Source organism: Bubalus kerabau, chromosome 7, assembly GCF_029407905.1.
Source record: "Bubalus kerabau isolate K-KA32 ecotype Philippines breed swamp buffalo chromosome 7, PCC_UOA_SB_1v2, whole genome shotgun sequence".
In the NCBI taxonomy this organism is placed as follows: Eukaryota; Metazoa; Chordata; class Mammalia; order Artiodactyla; family Bovidae; genus Bubalus; species Bubalus kerabau.
Window position 1 is genome coordinate 76505754 of NC_073630.1, and position 18248 is coordinate 76524001.

The 18248-nt window shown below is 37.2% G+C and overlaps 1 protein-coding gene across 3 annotated transcripts in view; it reads left to right on the forward strand.

Annotated features, from left to right (window-relative positions):
- The window catches only part of LOC129657905 (RE1-silencing transcription factor-like), a 33902-nt gene extending 16668 nt beyond the window's left edge, over nucleotides 1-17234 (forward strand). For all 3 annotated transcript variants that reach the window (XM_055588678.1, XM_055588680.1, XM_055588679.1), the window contains exons 2-4: nucleotides 2515-3418; nucleotides 7755-7838; nucleotides 11574-17234. In XM_055588678.1, coding sequence (XP_055444653.1) covers nucleotides 2524-3418; nucleotides 7755-7838; nucleotides 11574-13591 — 2997 coding nt within the window. In that variant the 5' untranslated portion in view covers nucleotides 2515-2523 and the 3' untranslated portion in view covers nucleotides 13592-17234. The remainder of the gene's footprint in view (nucleotides 1-2514; nucleotides 3419-7754; nucleotides 7839-11573) is intronic.
- The last annotated feature ends 1014 nt before the right edge of the window (nucleotides 17235-18248 follow it).

The following is an 18248-nucleotide window of genomic DNA, read 5'->3' on the forward strand; positions in this document are numbered from 1 at the left end:
AGTTCTAATTGTTGCTTCCTGACCTGCATACAGATTTCTCAGGTGGTCTGGTATTCCCATCTCTTTCAGAATTTTCCACAGTTTGTTGTGATCTACACAATCAAAGGCTTTGGCATAGTCAATAAAGCAGAAGCAGATGGTTTTCTGGAACTGTGCTTTTTCGATGATCCAGCGGATGCTGGCAATTTGATCTCTGATTCCTCTGCCTTTTCGAAATCCAGCTTGAACATCTGGAAGTTCATGGTTCATGTACTATTGAAGCCTGGCTTGGAGAATTTTGAACATTACTTTGCTAGTGTGTGAGATGAGTGCAATTGTGCGGTAGTTTGAGCATTCTTTGGTATTGCCTTTCTTTTGGATTGGAATGAAAACTGACCTTTTCCAGTCCTGTGGCCACTGCTGAGTTTTCCAAATTTGCTGGCACTTTCACAGCATCATCTTTTAGGATTTGAAATAGCTCAACTGGAATTCCATCACCAGTAGCTTTGTTGGTAGTGATGCTTCCTAATAAGGCCTGCTTGACTTTGCACTCCAGGATTCACTCTAGGTGAGTGATCACATCATCGTTATTATCTGGGTCATGAAGATCTATTTTGTATAGTTCTTCTGTGTATTCTTGCCACCTCTTCTTAGTATCTTCTGCTTCTGTTAGGTCCATACCATTACTGTCCTTTATTGTGCCCATCTTTGCTTGAAATGTTCCCTTGGTATCTAATTTTCTTGACGAGATCTCTAGATCCTCCCATTCTATTGTTTTCCTCTATTTCTTTGCACTGATCACTGAAGAAGGCTTTCTTATCTCTCCTTGCTGTCTTTGGAACTCTGCATTCAAATGGATATATGTTTCCTTTTCTCCTTTGCCTTTGGCATCTTTTCTTTCCTCAGCTATTTGTAAGGCCTCCTCAGACAACCATTTTTGCCTTTTTGCATTTCCTTTTCTTGGGGATAGTCTTGATCACTGCTTCCTGTACAATGTTAGGAACCTCTGTCCATAGTTCTTCAGGCACTCTGTGTATCTAATCCCTTGAGTCTTTCACTTCCACTGTATAATCATAAGGGATTTGATTTAGGTCATATCTGAATGGTCTAGTGGTTTTCCCTACTTTCTTCAATTTCAGTCTGAATTTGGCAATAAGGAGTTCATGATCTAGGCCATAGTCAGCTCCCAGTCTTGTTTTTGCTGACTGTATAAAGCTTTTCCATCTTTGGTTGCAAAGAATATAATCAGTCTGATTTCGGTGTTGGCCATCTAATGATGTCCATGTGTACAGTCTTCTCTTGTGTTGTTGGAAGAGGGTGTTTGCTATGACCAATGTGTTCTCTTGGCAAAACTCTGTTAGCCTTTGACCTGCTTCATTTTGTACACCAAGGCCAAATTTGCCTGTTACTCCAGGTATCTCTTGACTTGTAACTTTTGTATTCCAGTCCCCTATAATGAAAAGGACATCTTTTTTGTGTGTTAGTTCTAGAAGGTCTTGTAGGTCTGCATAGAAAAATAAATTAAAAAAAATATATAATAATTACATTACTATATGCTCTTTGAGAAACAGCATATCAGCCCATCATACATATATGCAGTTAAAAAAAAACTTATTTCAAATACTATGTTATGAAAATGCCTTACACTATATGCCATAAAAATTTTATGACTCATTTATTTGCATATCGGCTTGGCGACTGGGAAGCAGTCCTATCGATTGCAGTAGATTTCAGTAAAGCAGTCATATCGTTGCTTCAGTGTTATCAGTGCTTTGTTATAACTGTAAATGAGTATGAATTTCTTTTTCACAATATCTTTTCTTTTTTGATGACTAGTGTTAGTAATATGTATAATATCTGCAGTATTTTGTATCATACAGTATTGGTAAAGGTATGACAGGTGTAATTCATCTTGTACCCAGGGAATGTAAACTGACTGTATTTATAAATACAGTACTGGAAATGTAGTCCTTATGATTTTCTTAACAACTTTTTCATGTATCTATTATATAAATGCATGTGACATGCAAAATACATGTTTACTGTCTTATCCCTAAGGCTTCTGGTCAACAGTAGACTATTGATATCTTAGTTTTTGTGGAGCCAAAAAGATGAGATTTTTAACCTCACTGGGGGTTGGTGCCTCTAACCCATTTGTACAAAGGTTGATTTAATTTTAATTAGCACTAAAAATGAAGGTTACTTACATTTTTCCACCAGAAACAGTAAAAGTGCTTAAGGGAAGGCACACTGTTGGTAGACTTGGTTGATGGATGAGTTGTGTCAAACACTTGATAGAATTTCTTATAGGGGTTACAGAAAATTTTTTGATGACTGCAGTAAAGAGGGTTTGGACTTACAAAATGATTTTAAAGACTGACTTTCAGTAGTTAATGAAGCTGATTGAGTTTAAAGATGATGTGGGAAAATGTATTGTTTTAAGTTACAAAGAACTATAGGGATATGTTGTTTTAGACTGGTAGACGTTGTGCTTAAACTGGTGCTTTTGTGTGTTTTGTTTTGTTTTGAATGCAGAGCACAGATATGGCCACCCAGGTAATGGGGCAGTCTTCCGGAGGAGGAGGGCTGTTCACCGGCAGTGGCACCATGGGCATGGCCTTGCCAAATGACATGTATGACTTGCCTGATCTCTCTCGAGCTGAACTGGCTGCGCCTCAGCTCATCATGTTGGCAAACGTGGCCTTAACTGGGGAAGTAAATGGCGGCTGCTGTGATTACCTGGTTGGCGAAGAAAGACAGATGGCAGAATTGATGCCTGTTGGGGATAGCAACTTCTCAGATAGTGATGGAGAAGGACTTGAGGAGTCTCCTGAGGTGAAAGGCGAACCCAGTGGGCTGGAGAACATGGAACTGGAAAGTTTGGAACTCAATGTTGTGCAGCCACGGCCTGTGTTTGAGGTAGCAGCTGCCTCAGAAACGTACAGCTCAAATAAAGACGTTCCTCAGGAAACACCCGTAGCAGAGGACAAGTGCAAGAACTTGAAGAGCAAACCCTTCCGCTGTAAACCATGCCAGTATGAAGCAGAATCTGAAGAGCAGTTTGTGCATCACATCCGAGTTCATAGCGCCAAGAAATTTTTTGTGGAGGAAAGTGCCGAGAAGCAAGCAAAAGCCAGGGAATCCGGCTCTTCTACTGGGGAAGAGGGCGATTTCTCCAAGGGCCCCATCCGCTGTGACCGCTGTGGCTACAATACCAATCGCTATGATCACTATACTGCTCACCTGAAACATCACACCCGAGCCGGGGACAATGAGCGAGTCTACAAGTGTATCATATGCACGTACACTACAGTGAGTGAATATCACTGGAGGAAACACCTGAGAAACCATTTTCCAAGGAAAGTTTACACATGTGGAAAATGCAACTATTTTTCAGACAGAAAAAACAATTATGTTCAGCATGTTCGAACTCATACAGGTAAGAGTACCTTTCTCACTTATTAAGTGTACTGTACCCCCCAAAATGAAACAGTCTTAAAGATGTGAAAAATTTCAAACATCTCAGAAGTAAAGAGAATTAAAGATGGGTAAATCTCATCTCGGAAGTAAATTACATCTCAAAAGTAAAAAGTAAAGATGGGTACCCACAGGTATGCATCACCTATACCCAACAGTTATTAGTTATTAATATTTTATCACATTTGACAATTCATGTTTTAAAATAACAGCTTTATTGAGATATACTCCACTTCCACACAGTTCATCCATTTAATGTTAGAATGCGTTGGCTTTAGTATGTTTGCAGAATTGTGCAGCCCATACCACAGTCAATTTTAGGACATCTTCACCCCAAAAGGAAGCACCTCTCAGTGGTTGCTCCTCATTTTCCCCAATACACCTTATTTATTCACTTTTAAATTGACTTTCAAATCTTTGTAATTAACGGGTCTTATTTTTTGAAAGCAATGTTTATAATATTGATAGTTGCAGTACATTTTCCTGGTAAGAATTGGTACCTTTGAGGACCGATTGCTGGTCTGAATAATATGGATACGGTAACCTAGTACTCTGCTTCTCACATCAGCAGTGAGAAGGGCTGTGGAATGCTGTTTGCATCAGATCCCATTTGCAGTGGTTCTCACTCTGCAGCACTGAACCTTGAAGTGAGTCCTAGTGAGGAGAGGAATTGATGTTGAAGTGGTAGACATAAACAAGAAGACTTGCAGATGAAATTCCATTACAAGAAAGACATGTGTAGCAAGATTTCTAGACTCCAACAGATGGCTTCTGTGTAATTTAAAGCTTAAAATCTAGTTATATAAAAGAATTTGAAATCTCTTTGGAATTTGTTATAATCTGTGATTGTCTCTAGGCTTTGCAACCATTTTATCTCAAAAGTAAAAAAGTTTCAAAATTACATGGCATAGGAAATGAGAGTAACCGGAGAATCCTACACCATTAATCACTTAAGAGTTTTAATTAAACAAACTGTTAGACTAAGGTTAGACTAAACTAACCTCACTCGCAGTATCATAAAATAAATCCCAGATACCATATATACTTTAGCCATAAGTACTTCATGTTCCTTTAACAGTCCTGTGAAAACTGGGGCCTAATTTATCATAGAATTGGCCATAATCTATAGAGCTTTTAGGTAATCAGTGTGATAAACGGTGAAGTACATGACTTTTACATGTACATATTTATGAATTTTTAAAAATTGAGGCATTATTGACAGTGATGAATTTTTACAAATATATATACTTAAAACCACCATGCAAGTCACCATAAAAAATAATACCAGTGTCTTTATCTTATTAAATTTTTTTGGGGTGTCAGTTATATTTTTGATACTTTCAAAATTGTTGAGTCACTGAACAATTTTAAGATTTTCCCCAAAATCTAAAAATGTTTGAACAAAAAATTTAAATTAGTTGATTTAAGAGATTTTCAGAGTTAAGGAAAATGGAGAGAACTGGAAAAATTTCAGTTTGGTATATATTTCCAATTTCTCATGTATACTTTAAAAAAAAATTAAAACATAGGATCTCTACTTTTTGCCATTTCTTCTTTTTTTCTTATGGTGGTTTATTTTCATTTAATTACAATCTAGGCAACTAATTTTAATGGCTGTTTTTATATATTTCATCATTACTTAATATTTTTTCTACATTAATTTAAAGTTGATATTTCCACAATTAAGTTTATGACTTACACAGCTAACTCTGGTTGTATGTATTTCATTTCACATTTAGTGTTAAACTTATTTGATAATACTTTTTAAAAGCTCCCTCATTGCTTGTATTACCTTATTTGTGGTTTTTAAAAAAAATTTTTTGTAAGCAGTTTGTTGGTGCATAAATAGAATGTTATTATTTTGATTATTTAAAATTTGAGAGTATCAGTGGTATTAAAGGCATAGTTCTAAAAATTATATTTATGGAAAAATTAATTCATCGAGTGCTGAAGAGCAAAGATAAATGATCATCAGCAGGAATCCATTATTTCTTATCTCTCACTTAGGTAGCCAACTTTTCAGGTTCACTTACCAAGTCTGGTATGTTTCTTTATTGAGTGCTCAGGGTTAGGTGCTTTCTTCTACTCTGCTGCTGCTAAGTCGCTTCAGTCATATCCGACTCTGTGCGACCCCATAGACGGCAGCCCAGCAGGCTCCCCCGTCCCTGGGATTCTCCAGGCAAGAATACTGGAGTGGGCTGCCATTTCCTTCTCCAGTGCATGAAAGTGAAAAGGGAAAGTGAAGTCGCTCAGTTATGTCTGACTCTTAGCGACCCCATGGACTGCAGCCTACCAGGCTCCTCCGCCCATGGGATTTTCCAGGCCAAGAGTACTAGAGTGGGGTAATCGTCAGAAAAATATGCTAAGGAAAACAGGTAAGTGTTTATTGAAAGCCTAAAGTATTGTATCCAGGGTCACATACAGCTAAGATTAAAAGTTCTGTATCTTTTTTATAGATAATTATTATGGTAGGCGGCTGAGGATTTTCATTTGAGTCTTCAGTAGATTTTTCATTTTGTGGTTTTGCTATCTTAACCAGTTCACAAATTCTGCTTTGAAAGATGACATTTTTGCCTGTACGTGTGAGTGAAAAATTACTAGTGTTTCTAGAGTATTTATGCCTGTTTTGGTGAGTGGCACAGATAGATGCAATCTATTTTGTTATGAACAATTTAAAAATAAAGTATCTGTACTTGATCCTATATGTTAATCTTCAGGGTATTAAATTTTTCTTAGCTTTTTTTCATAACAACTTGACTGATACACAATTGATATACCATACAATTCACTGTGAATTGAACTGTTCAGAACACTTCATATCAATGGAATCAGATGATAATGAGGCCCCCAGTGGCTACTTTCTTTCACTTATGTTTTCAAGGTTCCCCCACATCAAGCCTATAGTACTTGTTTTCCTTTTGTTGCCAAATACTACTCTAAAATGGGTAAGCAACACTTTGTTTTTCTATTAGTTAATGGATTTTTGGATTATTTCCACTTTTTGGCTATTGTGAGTAATGCCGCTATTGCCATTCTTATGCAAGGTTTTGTGTAGACATGTTTTTATTTTTCTTGGGTAAATATACACCTAGGAGTGGAATTGCTTAGCCATATGGTAATTATGTTTAATCATTTGAGGGACTGACAAGCTGTTTTCCAAAATGGCTGCACTATTTTACAATCCCACCAGCGCTGTATTAGGGTTCTAAGTTCTCCAGAACCTAACAAATAAATGTTAACATCTGTTATTTTGATTATAGCCATCCTGGTGGGTGTGAAATCATCTCACTGTGGTTTTGATTTACATTTCTGTTGCCTAATGATATTGTGCATCTTTTCATGTGCTTGTTGGCAATTATGTATCTTTTTACAGAAATACATTTCAACATTTTTTAAGTTATCTCAGAATTCTTCCAGGCTAAAGTAGGCATCCTGTTGCCATGAGCTATTTTTGTCTAATCTACAGGTACCAGCTAATAATAGCTAGATAGTTACTAGGAACACATTTCACACTTATCACCACATTCTTTCTTTCTTTTTTTCACTTTGTCGTTTCCTTTTCTCCTTCCATGGGTTTTTTTGTTTGTTTTTTGTTTTTGGCCAAGCCACATGACCTGGGGGATCTTTAGTTCCCCTACCAGGGATTGAACCTGTGCCCCCTGCAGGGGAAATATGGAGTCTTAATCAGTTGACTGCCAGGAAAGTCCCTCCTTGTCCCTTGTTATTAGGTACATCTGTTGCTGTAATGCATAATATAGACAGAAGAATAACATATTTATTGAAGGCTGTATGTGTCAGGCACAGGGCTGAAGGCTATCCATGTATTATCTTAATTTAAATTCTCACAGTTCTAGAAAGTGGAGGTACTGTTACTTTTATAGATGAGCAAGCTTGCCTGAGGTCCTAATTGTTATCTTGTGGCCAAAAAAATAGACAAATGTCAAGATTTTTTAGTATATTTTGTGGTCGACAACCCATGTCCAAAAAACACAAATTTTCTGCCTTTGAGACTTAAATTCCTTAGTAGTAAATCATTGTTCTCTTATCTTCAGTTGCTGTCAGTTCTTGTGGCTTTATGAGTATAACTGGGACTTCCCTGGTGGTCCAGTGGTTAACTCCATGCTCCTAGGGCAAAGGGCATGGGTTCGATCCTTGATCTGGGAACTAAGGTCTCACATATGGAACTGAGCAGCCAAAAAACCCCCCCAAAACTCAGTATTAAATAATGTACGTATTGCTAGTGAGAATTGTAATTGCCTTATTTTGTCATTTGAACATTAATCACTGTATTTTTGTAGGTGAACGTCCATATAAATGTGAACTTTGTCCTTACTCAAGTTCTCAGAAGACTCATTTAACCAGACATATGCGTACTCATTCAGGTTGGTAAAAAAATGGAAACTTTTCTATCATTTTTAGTAAACTACCATTATTAAGAAGTTGTTCTATACCTGGAACTGGGTCATTTCTTATAATTTATTTTTAATGTAATTTGGATATTTATATATTTTTTAAATATAATTTCAGTGTGTGGTTGCTGGGTTCCAGGGATTCCTTGTTAGTTGTTTAGTTCCTGACATTTGGTTTTGTTCTCTTGAGAATTGTTAAGGCTTCCAAAGATTGATTTACAAAAGCCAAACTTTAAAGAATGATTGATAATCCATGATCCCAATTTATTCACTTATAATAAATAAAATATAGGACTAAAACACCTGGGAGAATTGTCCACTCTAGAACTGCAATGACCATGATCACTGTCCAGAATTGGCCCCTATTGTGAAGGTATGGAGATGGCAAAGTTAAAAAGTATTTGCGTAGGTGGTCTTGAATGGATAATTATTTCATTTTTGCCACATTAACCCTTGGGAGGTCCTGATATGATCCACAACTCTTCCTTTTCTAATTCTCAGTAGATATGTTACCATTTCATCTTGGATGAAATATTTAGAACTGGAGGGAATGCATCCGATTTGCATGTCCCTTTGTAATATTTTTGTAGGTATCATACTGGATAGTTCTTCCATCCTGCTAGCATAGGGATTCATTTTGAATATTTTCCAATTACGAGCACAGTGAATGTTTGTTAAAGGGAATTAACATCTTACTGAATTCTATCATGGACTACTTATTTTTAAGATGGAAAAATAATTTTTTCAGCAAAAACTATTTTCCTTCCACTGAGTACTTGGTGATTATTATGGAGGCACTGTTTTTTTTTGTTTTCTCTTGGCCAGGTGGCTTTCAGGATCTTAGTTCTCCAACCAGGGATCAAACCTGTGTCCACTGCAGTGGTTGCATGTAGTCCTAACCACTGGGCCACCAGTGAATTCCCTGAAGGCACTATTTTTAATAGCTGGGTCATTTGAAACATATTATGGTTTGAGAGTCTTTTTGTGAAGTTTAGAATAATTTTTTTTTATTCTTTGTTATTTTTATTTATTTATGTTTTTTGGCTGCAGTGGGTCTTTGTTGCTGCACTTGGGCTTTCTCTAGTTGCAGCGAGCAGGGGCTACTCTTTGTTGTGGCGCATGGACTTCAGTAGTTGTGGCACACGAGCTGAGTAGCTCTGCGGCGTGTGGGATCATCCCAGACCGGGGATCAAACTGGCGTCCTTTGTGTGTTGCAAGACAGATTCTTAACCACTGGACCGCCAGGGAAGCCCTTAAACATATTTTATTAAGGTTTAATTTACCCACACAAAAATGCACATGTGTTAGGCATATAGGTCAGTGATTTTATGTATGCTTTCTCTTATTTGACTGCCATTTTGGTGTAGACATGAAATGTTTCTACTACCCTTAGAAAAGTTCCCTCCTTACCCTTTCTAGTCAGTACTCCCATATTCTTCCATCAAGTGATACTCTGATTTCTATTAAAGATTTAACATCCTTCTGTAAAATGTTTTCGAGAGTCATTCCATGCTGCATTATCAGAATGTTGTGTTTATTGCTGAGTAGTACACCCCTGTTACTCTTGAGTTAAAAGGTCCCTTGTTATTCTATCTGGGCTCTACTTGATAAGAATGTATATAAGCTTGTAAAACTCTCTTTTTGAATTTGCCTTACATTTATAAATTAATTTGGGAAGAATAAAACAGACACCTGGCATATTTATAAAGATGAAAAACAGGTAGAAATTTTTACTAGAACTGGAAAAGGAAATTGTTAAAACTGTTGGTATAGGGCAAAAGAATTTTCATTCAGCTAGGTATTAATAAACTAGTCAACTTGATGAATTGATCTTCCAATGCAACAGATTTAATGGCAATAAAGCAAAAATAGGGGTGGGGTGAATGAAGCAAATAAATGATGCCATTGGAGTTTTAAACAGAGTACTAGGAACTCCATTCCTTGATCATTTCACAGGTGGATGCTTGCATCTTGGTTGATGCTGGCTATGAAAATGCTCTCATTCATTAGGGCTTAAAAGTGGTGACATTTTCTTTATAATTCTTTTAAGAGCACAGATATTTTCCTAACGAGATCAACTTCATTCATCAGCTCTTTGTTTACTCAAAGGTAAGGTTTATATAGTAAGGCAGGATAAGCACCTGAAATCTTCCTTTGTGTTTACCCATTCTATAATATACCAGTTCATTCCAAAAGTCATAAATTACAGGTAATATGTATTGACTGTTTGGCCATCTGTTCTACACTAAGTGCTTTATATGGATTAGATTATTTATAGCTTACAACACATAAGAATAGTTTACAGATGAGGAAATAGAGCCTTAGAGAGTTTTCAGTACCTTGCTTAAGACCTCACAGTAAGTTGCAGAGCCCGTACTTGATCCCTGTAGGTAATCTTACTATAGAACAAGGTCTTAACCGTTAAGTCACATATCTTGTTTCTGCCATTCTGTTTCTATATATATTAAGTAGATGTTTGTCTCCATTGAAGTCATTCAATGGAAAGGACAAGAAAGGGCCAAGTGGAGAGGAATGTAGCATGTTGTCAGAAACCTCTCTTTATGAATCTGTTACTGGACTAATGTGGAAAAGAGCTTATAGTTTGACATACTTGGATAAGTTTTTGTTTTTGTGGTCAAGTATTCTGTAATCAGATATCTTCTAATTATGTAAAGCTTACTATCAATGGTTTTACTTAATGTCTGAGTAGTTTTGCTTTACAAAAAAATTTAATAAGATTTTACGTGGATTTGAGAATGTTGAGAGATGAATTTTCATAAATGTCAATTTCCATTTTTCTGCTATGCATTCCATTGGACCAGTGGGGTATGGATACCGTTTGGTAATATTTGCTAGAGTGTGATCTAGATGGGTATGTATTCAGGTAGAATGAGTTAAATCTTATGCCTTTAATTTGGGGGTGGGAGGGCTTCTGGTCTTATATGTGCCTGTGATTATAACTTGTGCTTATTTTATATGCCATATCTATTTGTATGCCCCTGGTTTCTTTGCTCATTCGTTAGAAGAAAGTGGGAGAAAATCTAAAAAGGATTTCTGACTTTTTATAGTTTGCTGTAGAATAGCAGCTCTGGCAGTGGAAAAATTTGCTGAATGAAATCTGATTCAACTCTGCTATGATGGACAAAGGGTCAAAGCATTGTTTTAAAGCTTTCACATAAAGGTCTGGGAGTGTGGCCTAGAGTATGAAGTATTTCTTTTGAAGTCTCAAGGTTTATCTTAAATGTACGGGAATTTTATGTTCTGCTCCTTTATACATTTGTTTTAACTACATAAAAACGTTAATATGTTACCTTTTTGAGTGCCTTTGCCCAAGAATTAACATCAAGAGCCTAAGTCACTTTTTTAGTAATTGTATATTTCTTGATGTATCTGTGTTCTTTAAGAGTGTTTGAGCTAACTTGATGAACTTTTTAGAAGATGATTAAGATAATTATTCCTTTGTTTAGGATGAGAATCAGAAGTCAAGGGATAGAGAAAAGATACACAAATAAATATGAAAGATATACAAATAAATATGGTAAATATAAATTGCATGATTAAGTCTTCATGAAATAGTTTTGGTGGTTTTATTTTATTTATCTATATCTATATCTATATCTATCTCCACTTGTTGATGAGCATATTTGAATAAACCTTGAATTCATTTCTTAATGTGTGCCTTCTGTAACATCTCTTGTCTACCTTCAGGTGAGAAGCCATTTAAGTGTGACCAGTGCAGTTATGTGGCCTCTAATCAACATGAAGTAACCCGCCACGCAAGACAGGTTCACAATGGGCCTAAACCTCTTAACTGCCCACACTGTGACTACAAAACAGCAGACAGAAGTAACTTCAAAAAACACGTGGAGCTCCATGTTAATCCACGGCAGTTCAACTGCCCTGTATGTGACTATGCAGCTTCCAAGAAGTGTAATCTGCAGTATCATTTCAAATCTAAGCATCCTACTTGTCCTAATAAAACCATGGATGTCTCAAAGGTGAAACTAAAGAAAACCAAGAAGCGAGAGGCTGACTTGCCTGATAACAAACTCACCAGTGAGAAAACAGAAACAGAGCAGACCAAAGGAAAGGGGGATGTGACTGGGAAGAAAAACGAGAGGTCTGTAAAAGCGGAGAAGAAAGATAATGTTTCAAAGGAGAAAAAGCCTTGTAGTAATGCCTCAAGCCAAGTGACCACCAGAACACGCAAATCGGCCATGGAAACTAAAGAAGTGGATGTGTCCCCGGGAAACAATTCAGAAAAAAGCTGCAAAAGCAAGAAAAGCAAAAGGAAGGTGGAAGCTGAAGCCCATTCCTTACAAGAGCCTGTTAATGATGAGGAACCTGTGACAAAAAAGAAAAGGAAGGCAGAAAGCAAATCCAAAAATAGTCAGGAAGTGCCAAAGGGTGACAGCAAAGTAGAGGAGAATAAAAAGCAAAACATTTGCGTGAAAAACAGTACAAAGAAGAAAACTGTGAGAAGTAAATCATGTAAGAAAAGCAGCCAGCCTGCTCAGAGGCGGCCCACTCAGATGGAGTCTGCTCAGGTGGGGTGTGTTCAGACGGAGCCGCGGCCGCCTCCTTCTCCTCCCCCTCCCGCTCCCGTGGGGTGTGGTGAGGTCGAGGTTGTCCAGAAGGGGCCTGTTCCCATGGAGCCATCTCCTGCCATGGAGCCTGTTCAGGTGACCCCTGTTCAGATGGAGCCTTCTCCTCCTCTTCCTCCTCCTCCCCCAGAGCCTGCTCAGGTGGGATCTGTTCAGGTAGAGCCTCCTCCCTCGCCTCTCCCTGTGGGGGCTGCTGAGATCGAGGTTGTTCAGAAGGGGCCTGTTGAGACAGAGCCTCCTCCTCCCATGGAGCCGATCCCCAGAAGGTCTCCTCGAAAAGATAATAGAAAGGAAAAGTCCAGCATGCTGAGTGAAATGGCACGGAAGGAGCAAGTCCTTATTGAGGTTGGCTTAGTGCCTGTTAAAGACAAGCAGCTTCTAAAAGAAAGTGCCGGTGCACAGGATCTCTTCCCACCATCACCACCCCTGCCAAAGGAAAGCTTAAAGGGGGAAGAATCGAAAGACCAAAATTTGTTCCCTGCAGGCGAAGGAAATAAAGAAGCCCCTCTTGAAAAAGTGGAAGCAGAAGAGGCAGATAAGAGTCTGGCTGGTGTTGCTGCTGTTATCAAGGAATCTGCCAACACTTCATCCTCTGAAGAAAACTTGAATATGCCAGAGGGTGAAACTTCAGAGGATAAACATCAAGCTGAAGCTGTGCTCTGTGAAATGGAGATGGACACTGATGAGAAGAAAGCAGAGAATATCCCCAGCAGAGACTTGGCAGTTGAAGAACCAGTTTCACCACCACTTCCTGCTCTACCGCTAGAAAAACATGAAGCCGTGTCCACAACTGCTGTGGCCTCACCTCCTGTCACCGTGGCAGTAAATGAGTCTCAGGAAATGGATGAAGACGAAGGCATCCACAGTCATGATGGAAGTGACCTAAGTGACAACACGTCAGAGGACAGTGATGATTCTGGATTGAACGGTGCTCGGCCAGTTCCACAAGAGACCAGTGGGAAAGATGGAAAGGATGCCTTGGCTGTCAAAGTGGCCGAGGGAGATTTCGTTTGTATCTTCTGTGATCGTTCTTTTCGAAAGGAAAAGGATTACAGCAAACACCTCAATCGCCATTTGGTTAATGTATACTTCCTTGAAAAGGCAGCTCAAGGGCAGGAGTAATGAAACTCTGGTCAAGGCTTCAGTTCTTAGTGTATAAGGTCTCTGACATTTTATATGCATTTGGAGTAGTAGACAGCCTTTTGTTTTTAAAATCAATTACTGTCCAATCTTGATTTTTAAGTGGCACTCTTTTTCTTAGGACTCCGTGTACCTACTGATGTACACATTTTAGTAAATCCAAGGGAGTTACTGTAGCAGACATCTAAATCTGTGAGCTTTTTTTTTTTTAATCTGTTTTTGCTTTTAATTGAACTAAGGTGGCCAAGGTGGTATTAGAGCATTCTGTCAATTTGTTCAGCTATATAACTTAATCCGTTTTTTCCTCATGTCTGTCTTCCTATTTCACTTTAGTTTATTCTTCGTTTATAGCCCTATAAAAATTGGCTTACTTAAATAGCAAATGACTTGAAGAATTTGCCTGCTTTATATAAAGTTAGCACTTTAAAATTGTTCTAGCGATAAGAAGAGAGACATTGAATTTGAAGAGAAATTCTCCCAACAATGGATGTTCTATCAATCCAGGTATTTACCTTCCTGAATTTTGATCAATATGTATGTTTATTTGTGTATGTGTTAATTGTCATAAAAACAATGATTTTGGTGGGTTTTTTGTTTTTGTTTTGGTGCTTTAATGCCCTAAGATGTTGCACATTGTTTTTTTTTTAACCTATGCAGTTAAACTTTTTCTAGAAATAGCATTTGCATTGTAATACTTTATATATGCATGTTTATTTTGATCTCTCTGGAGGGATGCTTTTTAGTCTTGTTTGCAAAAGGGGCAGTTTTCTTTTTCCTTGCCGCAGTTATCTTTTTTGAAGAATAGTAGTCTGTGCAAATTTGTGAGCAAATGAAAGATGGAGGTTTAGTCCATTGATTTTGATTTTAACATCTATGCCAGAATCTGTATTTCATATAAGTTATTTATTTTAAATTGATGTAGTGAGTTCACACCTTTCAGTTTGAACTTTGCCGTAAATAAACCACTAGATCTATGTTGAATGGATTTTTATCTCAAATACCAACCATAAGTAAACTTTTTGGCCCGTCTTAGTACATCTACTTCCTCAATGTGTGGTGTTAAGTTGTATCTTATAGGAAACCTCTTTTCCTAGATGGTTGGTGTTTATTTATATGTCTGCTCCGCTGAATAAAGAACTATAATTTTAATTTGGAAGCTGCAAATCTGGAACTAGGAGGCATAATTACTCCTTCAAGTTACACAGAGTATCAGTTTGTGAGATTCCAAAGCCATAGCAATTACACAGAAATCCTAGGATGAGAAAGGTAGTATGACTGCTGGTAGACCAGCTGCTCCTTCCCGTGAATATAGTGAAAAAGGCTGGCGAAAACTGAAGTTCAGTCCAGATTAAAAAATCACAGTTTCTCAGGGATCTCCTCCAACTAGTGGGTGTCCTGGCTATTATCGGGACAGCCTTTTGCTACAGGTGAGGCCCCAAATGAATAGCTATTTTGGTGTTCCTACAGGACCACTTTGTATGGAAAAGAGTATGTGCCCCAAACTTGCTGGTAGGTTCTTTGGCCAGTCACCAAAGAATATGAAAGAATCTAACATAGGTTTTTTGTTTTTCCTTGTAAAATAAAGTATGATTCCAGTAAGAAACCTTGATTCTTCTTATCCTCCCAGGTTCTATTCTGAAGTAATCACTTTATATATTGTTTGTTTTCTTTTGTTTGGTGGATCTCTGAGGCAGGTTTCAGGGTTTGGCAATGCAACATGAAAAATTAGGAAAAAGTGTTAAACTGTGTGTGGAAAACTAGTTATTCTGAGAGTGGGTGTTTAAGGTAAAGGACATTTGAACTTGGAATTGACTGGGAGGCCAAAGATTTAAAGAAGCAGAAAATTTTCTCAAGATATGAGTAAGTTGTGTATTACTGTTGTGTGTTTTCTGTACATAATAGGGATTTGTAAATGATGTTGAATTCTAGGTGAATTCTCAGCTCCGACAATCATTGTCAAACAGATCAAGCTGCAGATATTTATGTTTTAAAACTTAAATTATAAAGCTAGTTAAACCTTTCTAACAACTAGATTTAATGTTCACTAGTACATTTTATATTAAAACGTTACCTTTTCCAGTACATACAGAAATATTCATATTAAGTACAAATTGGAGATGGGGAATCAGTTTGGATTCTTTGATACCTCAAAAGAAAAAAAATTGACTTCTGGGGAATTGAACGTATTTTCTTATCTAGATTTTAAGACTAGAATGCCAAAACCAAAAATATGAAAGAAATTAAAACCCCTCTATTAAAGTGATTTGTGAAAACATTGTGACTGGAAATTGAATGGACTTGAGGCCTTTCCTCCAGAAAACAAGGACTTGTTTGTCAGGCCTATATTAGGTTCTGAACCTTAGTGCCATGTATTTGTTCTTATTAAAAATCATTTGATTAAAAAATTGGTTTCATTGAAAAGTATATTAGTAATATGAACTTCTGGTCTAGTTCTTCCATTTGAAAAATGTGCTGTTTGCATGGGACTATTTGAATCTTTTTTTTTTCTCAGTTTCCCTTCCACTGGATAGGATTGAAGCTAGACTTTTCCCTTTTGATAAAGGAATAAAAAGTAAACATGTTGTTTGTAAACTGATGTTTAGTATTAAAGGTTGAAATACTTAGAATACCTTTATAAGCCTAATCCTAGGTAGCTTTGTAAAATATGTCTCTTACCTGTCTTCTGAACCTGTGTTCACATTGCTTTTCAGGATATTTTAAGTTTTTTTCCTCTTTTCAGAGAGCTGCTTCATTGAGGCTTTTTTTTTTAAAAAAAAATTAAAGTATAATTCATAAAGAGCTACTCTTTTTTTTTTTTTTAATTAGGCTTCTTTTTAACTATTGCTGGATGTTTTGCTCTAGTCTTCCAAGAAAGGCCATTTTATTTTTTAGTCACTTCTAAAGTCACATGGTCTTAAACTTTGGGGACTCTTGCATCTGAGTGCTAATTCAGATTTAAGCCTAAGTAACCTCATTGCCTCTCACCCCAAGAATGTTGACAATGGAAGAAATACTTTGCTGTAGTTCTGGACTAAAAAGCTGGGGAAGAAACTTCATTTTCTTTTTTGCACAAGTCAGAAAAACAGCTACTGTGCAGAGTTTTCTTTTTGACTTCAGCTGATGAACTGGATTGATAGTGTTAATTCAGATTTAAGAGATTATCTGAATCTTGGTTTGAACAGATTTGGGATCTGCATGTAACATTAACTAGATCAGATAGCTTTTTTATATTTTCACATGTATACATAGGCTCTCCCTACCCTTGTCAACATCATTAGTTATTGAACTTTGTGAACTGGCATTGAAACATTACAACAATGTTTTGTTGTACCAGTTGTATAAACTTTTACAGTGCAATACGTGGTATTTTTCAGAGACAAACCAAAGGTTTATTTCTCAAGGTTCCTGCTGTTTGCTTTAGCAGCATTTAATGGAGAATCTTTTATATACATTTTTAATAGATGAAAAACCAGATTGCAAATTCTTTTTATTGTTTTTGTTTTTTGAAGCAAACCATGTACCAGGTTTTTGGTCCCAATTGTGTAGGATAAGTTAAATTGCATTCTATTAACCCATATGAGTGTATTTCGTAAGCATAGTAATGTTGAAATAAAGTTTTAAAAAGCGTGTTATGCCTTTGTTTATTTGTGGTACATCAAATGTCAAGGAGCCCAAATTTATTTGGCTGGAACTAGAAGTAAATTAATAATTCTCAAAACATTTTCACTCTGATAACCCAGGGTAAATAGAAGGGTACTGAAAATCTCTGGGGATAACCAGTCTGTGTGTAGAAGTCCAAAGCCTCTCTTCCTATAATCTGCTGTCTGGGAAGTGGATATGTAGTAGGTAGGGGAGAAACAACCTGAAGACAATTTATAGGAAATTATATACTCCCAATCACAGGTCCCTTAACAGTCATCATCTACATGTCTGTTCTCAGTAGTAAGCCTGCTATCAGTAAATATTCACTCATTGGAAAAAGATGCATTGAACAGAAAATAAGATGAGTTACACTAAGTGTTCACTGAGTGCTAGGGTACTATTTTGACTCTAATTTTACTCTAATGGAAGTCTGAGAAGGAAATGAAGTCCAAGGGAAAGTGATAAGCCATATCATAAGGTTCTGCTTCCTATGTTACTGGAAATGACTGTGCTGTATGTTGAAAAACAGTGTTGAAGACCTAGGTATTTCTTAGATATTTCTGTAGACTTGAGAGAAAAGGGAGAACAAGTTGGAGAAACATCAGAACAACTGGATTGCATTCTGTCCTGATGGAGTAAGTGACCTAAAAGTTCATGATTCAGGAAAGGATATTTAAATGTTACTGATGTGTGACTTGTTTGTTACCTTTAAGTGTGTTACCGCAAGTGTGTTTTTCCAGTCCCTTGCTATTTCCTTCTCAGAGGCTCACCCTGTTATGATTTTTACAAGTATCCGTTTTTCACTTAATCTTTGGCCGTCCTTGTATTCTGCCCAGGGGGAGTTAATGGTACAGCAGTGGGCCCCCCTCCAAGGGTACTCAGCCTCAGCTCCATACAGGTAGGTTGGTGAAGAGGCTAACAACAATGTACTGATCTTTGGTAATCAGGGGAAGTTTCAGTGTAAACAAAATTGCTTATTTAAAGGATTATTATTGAT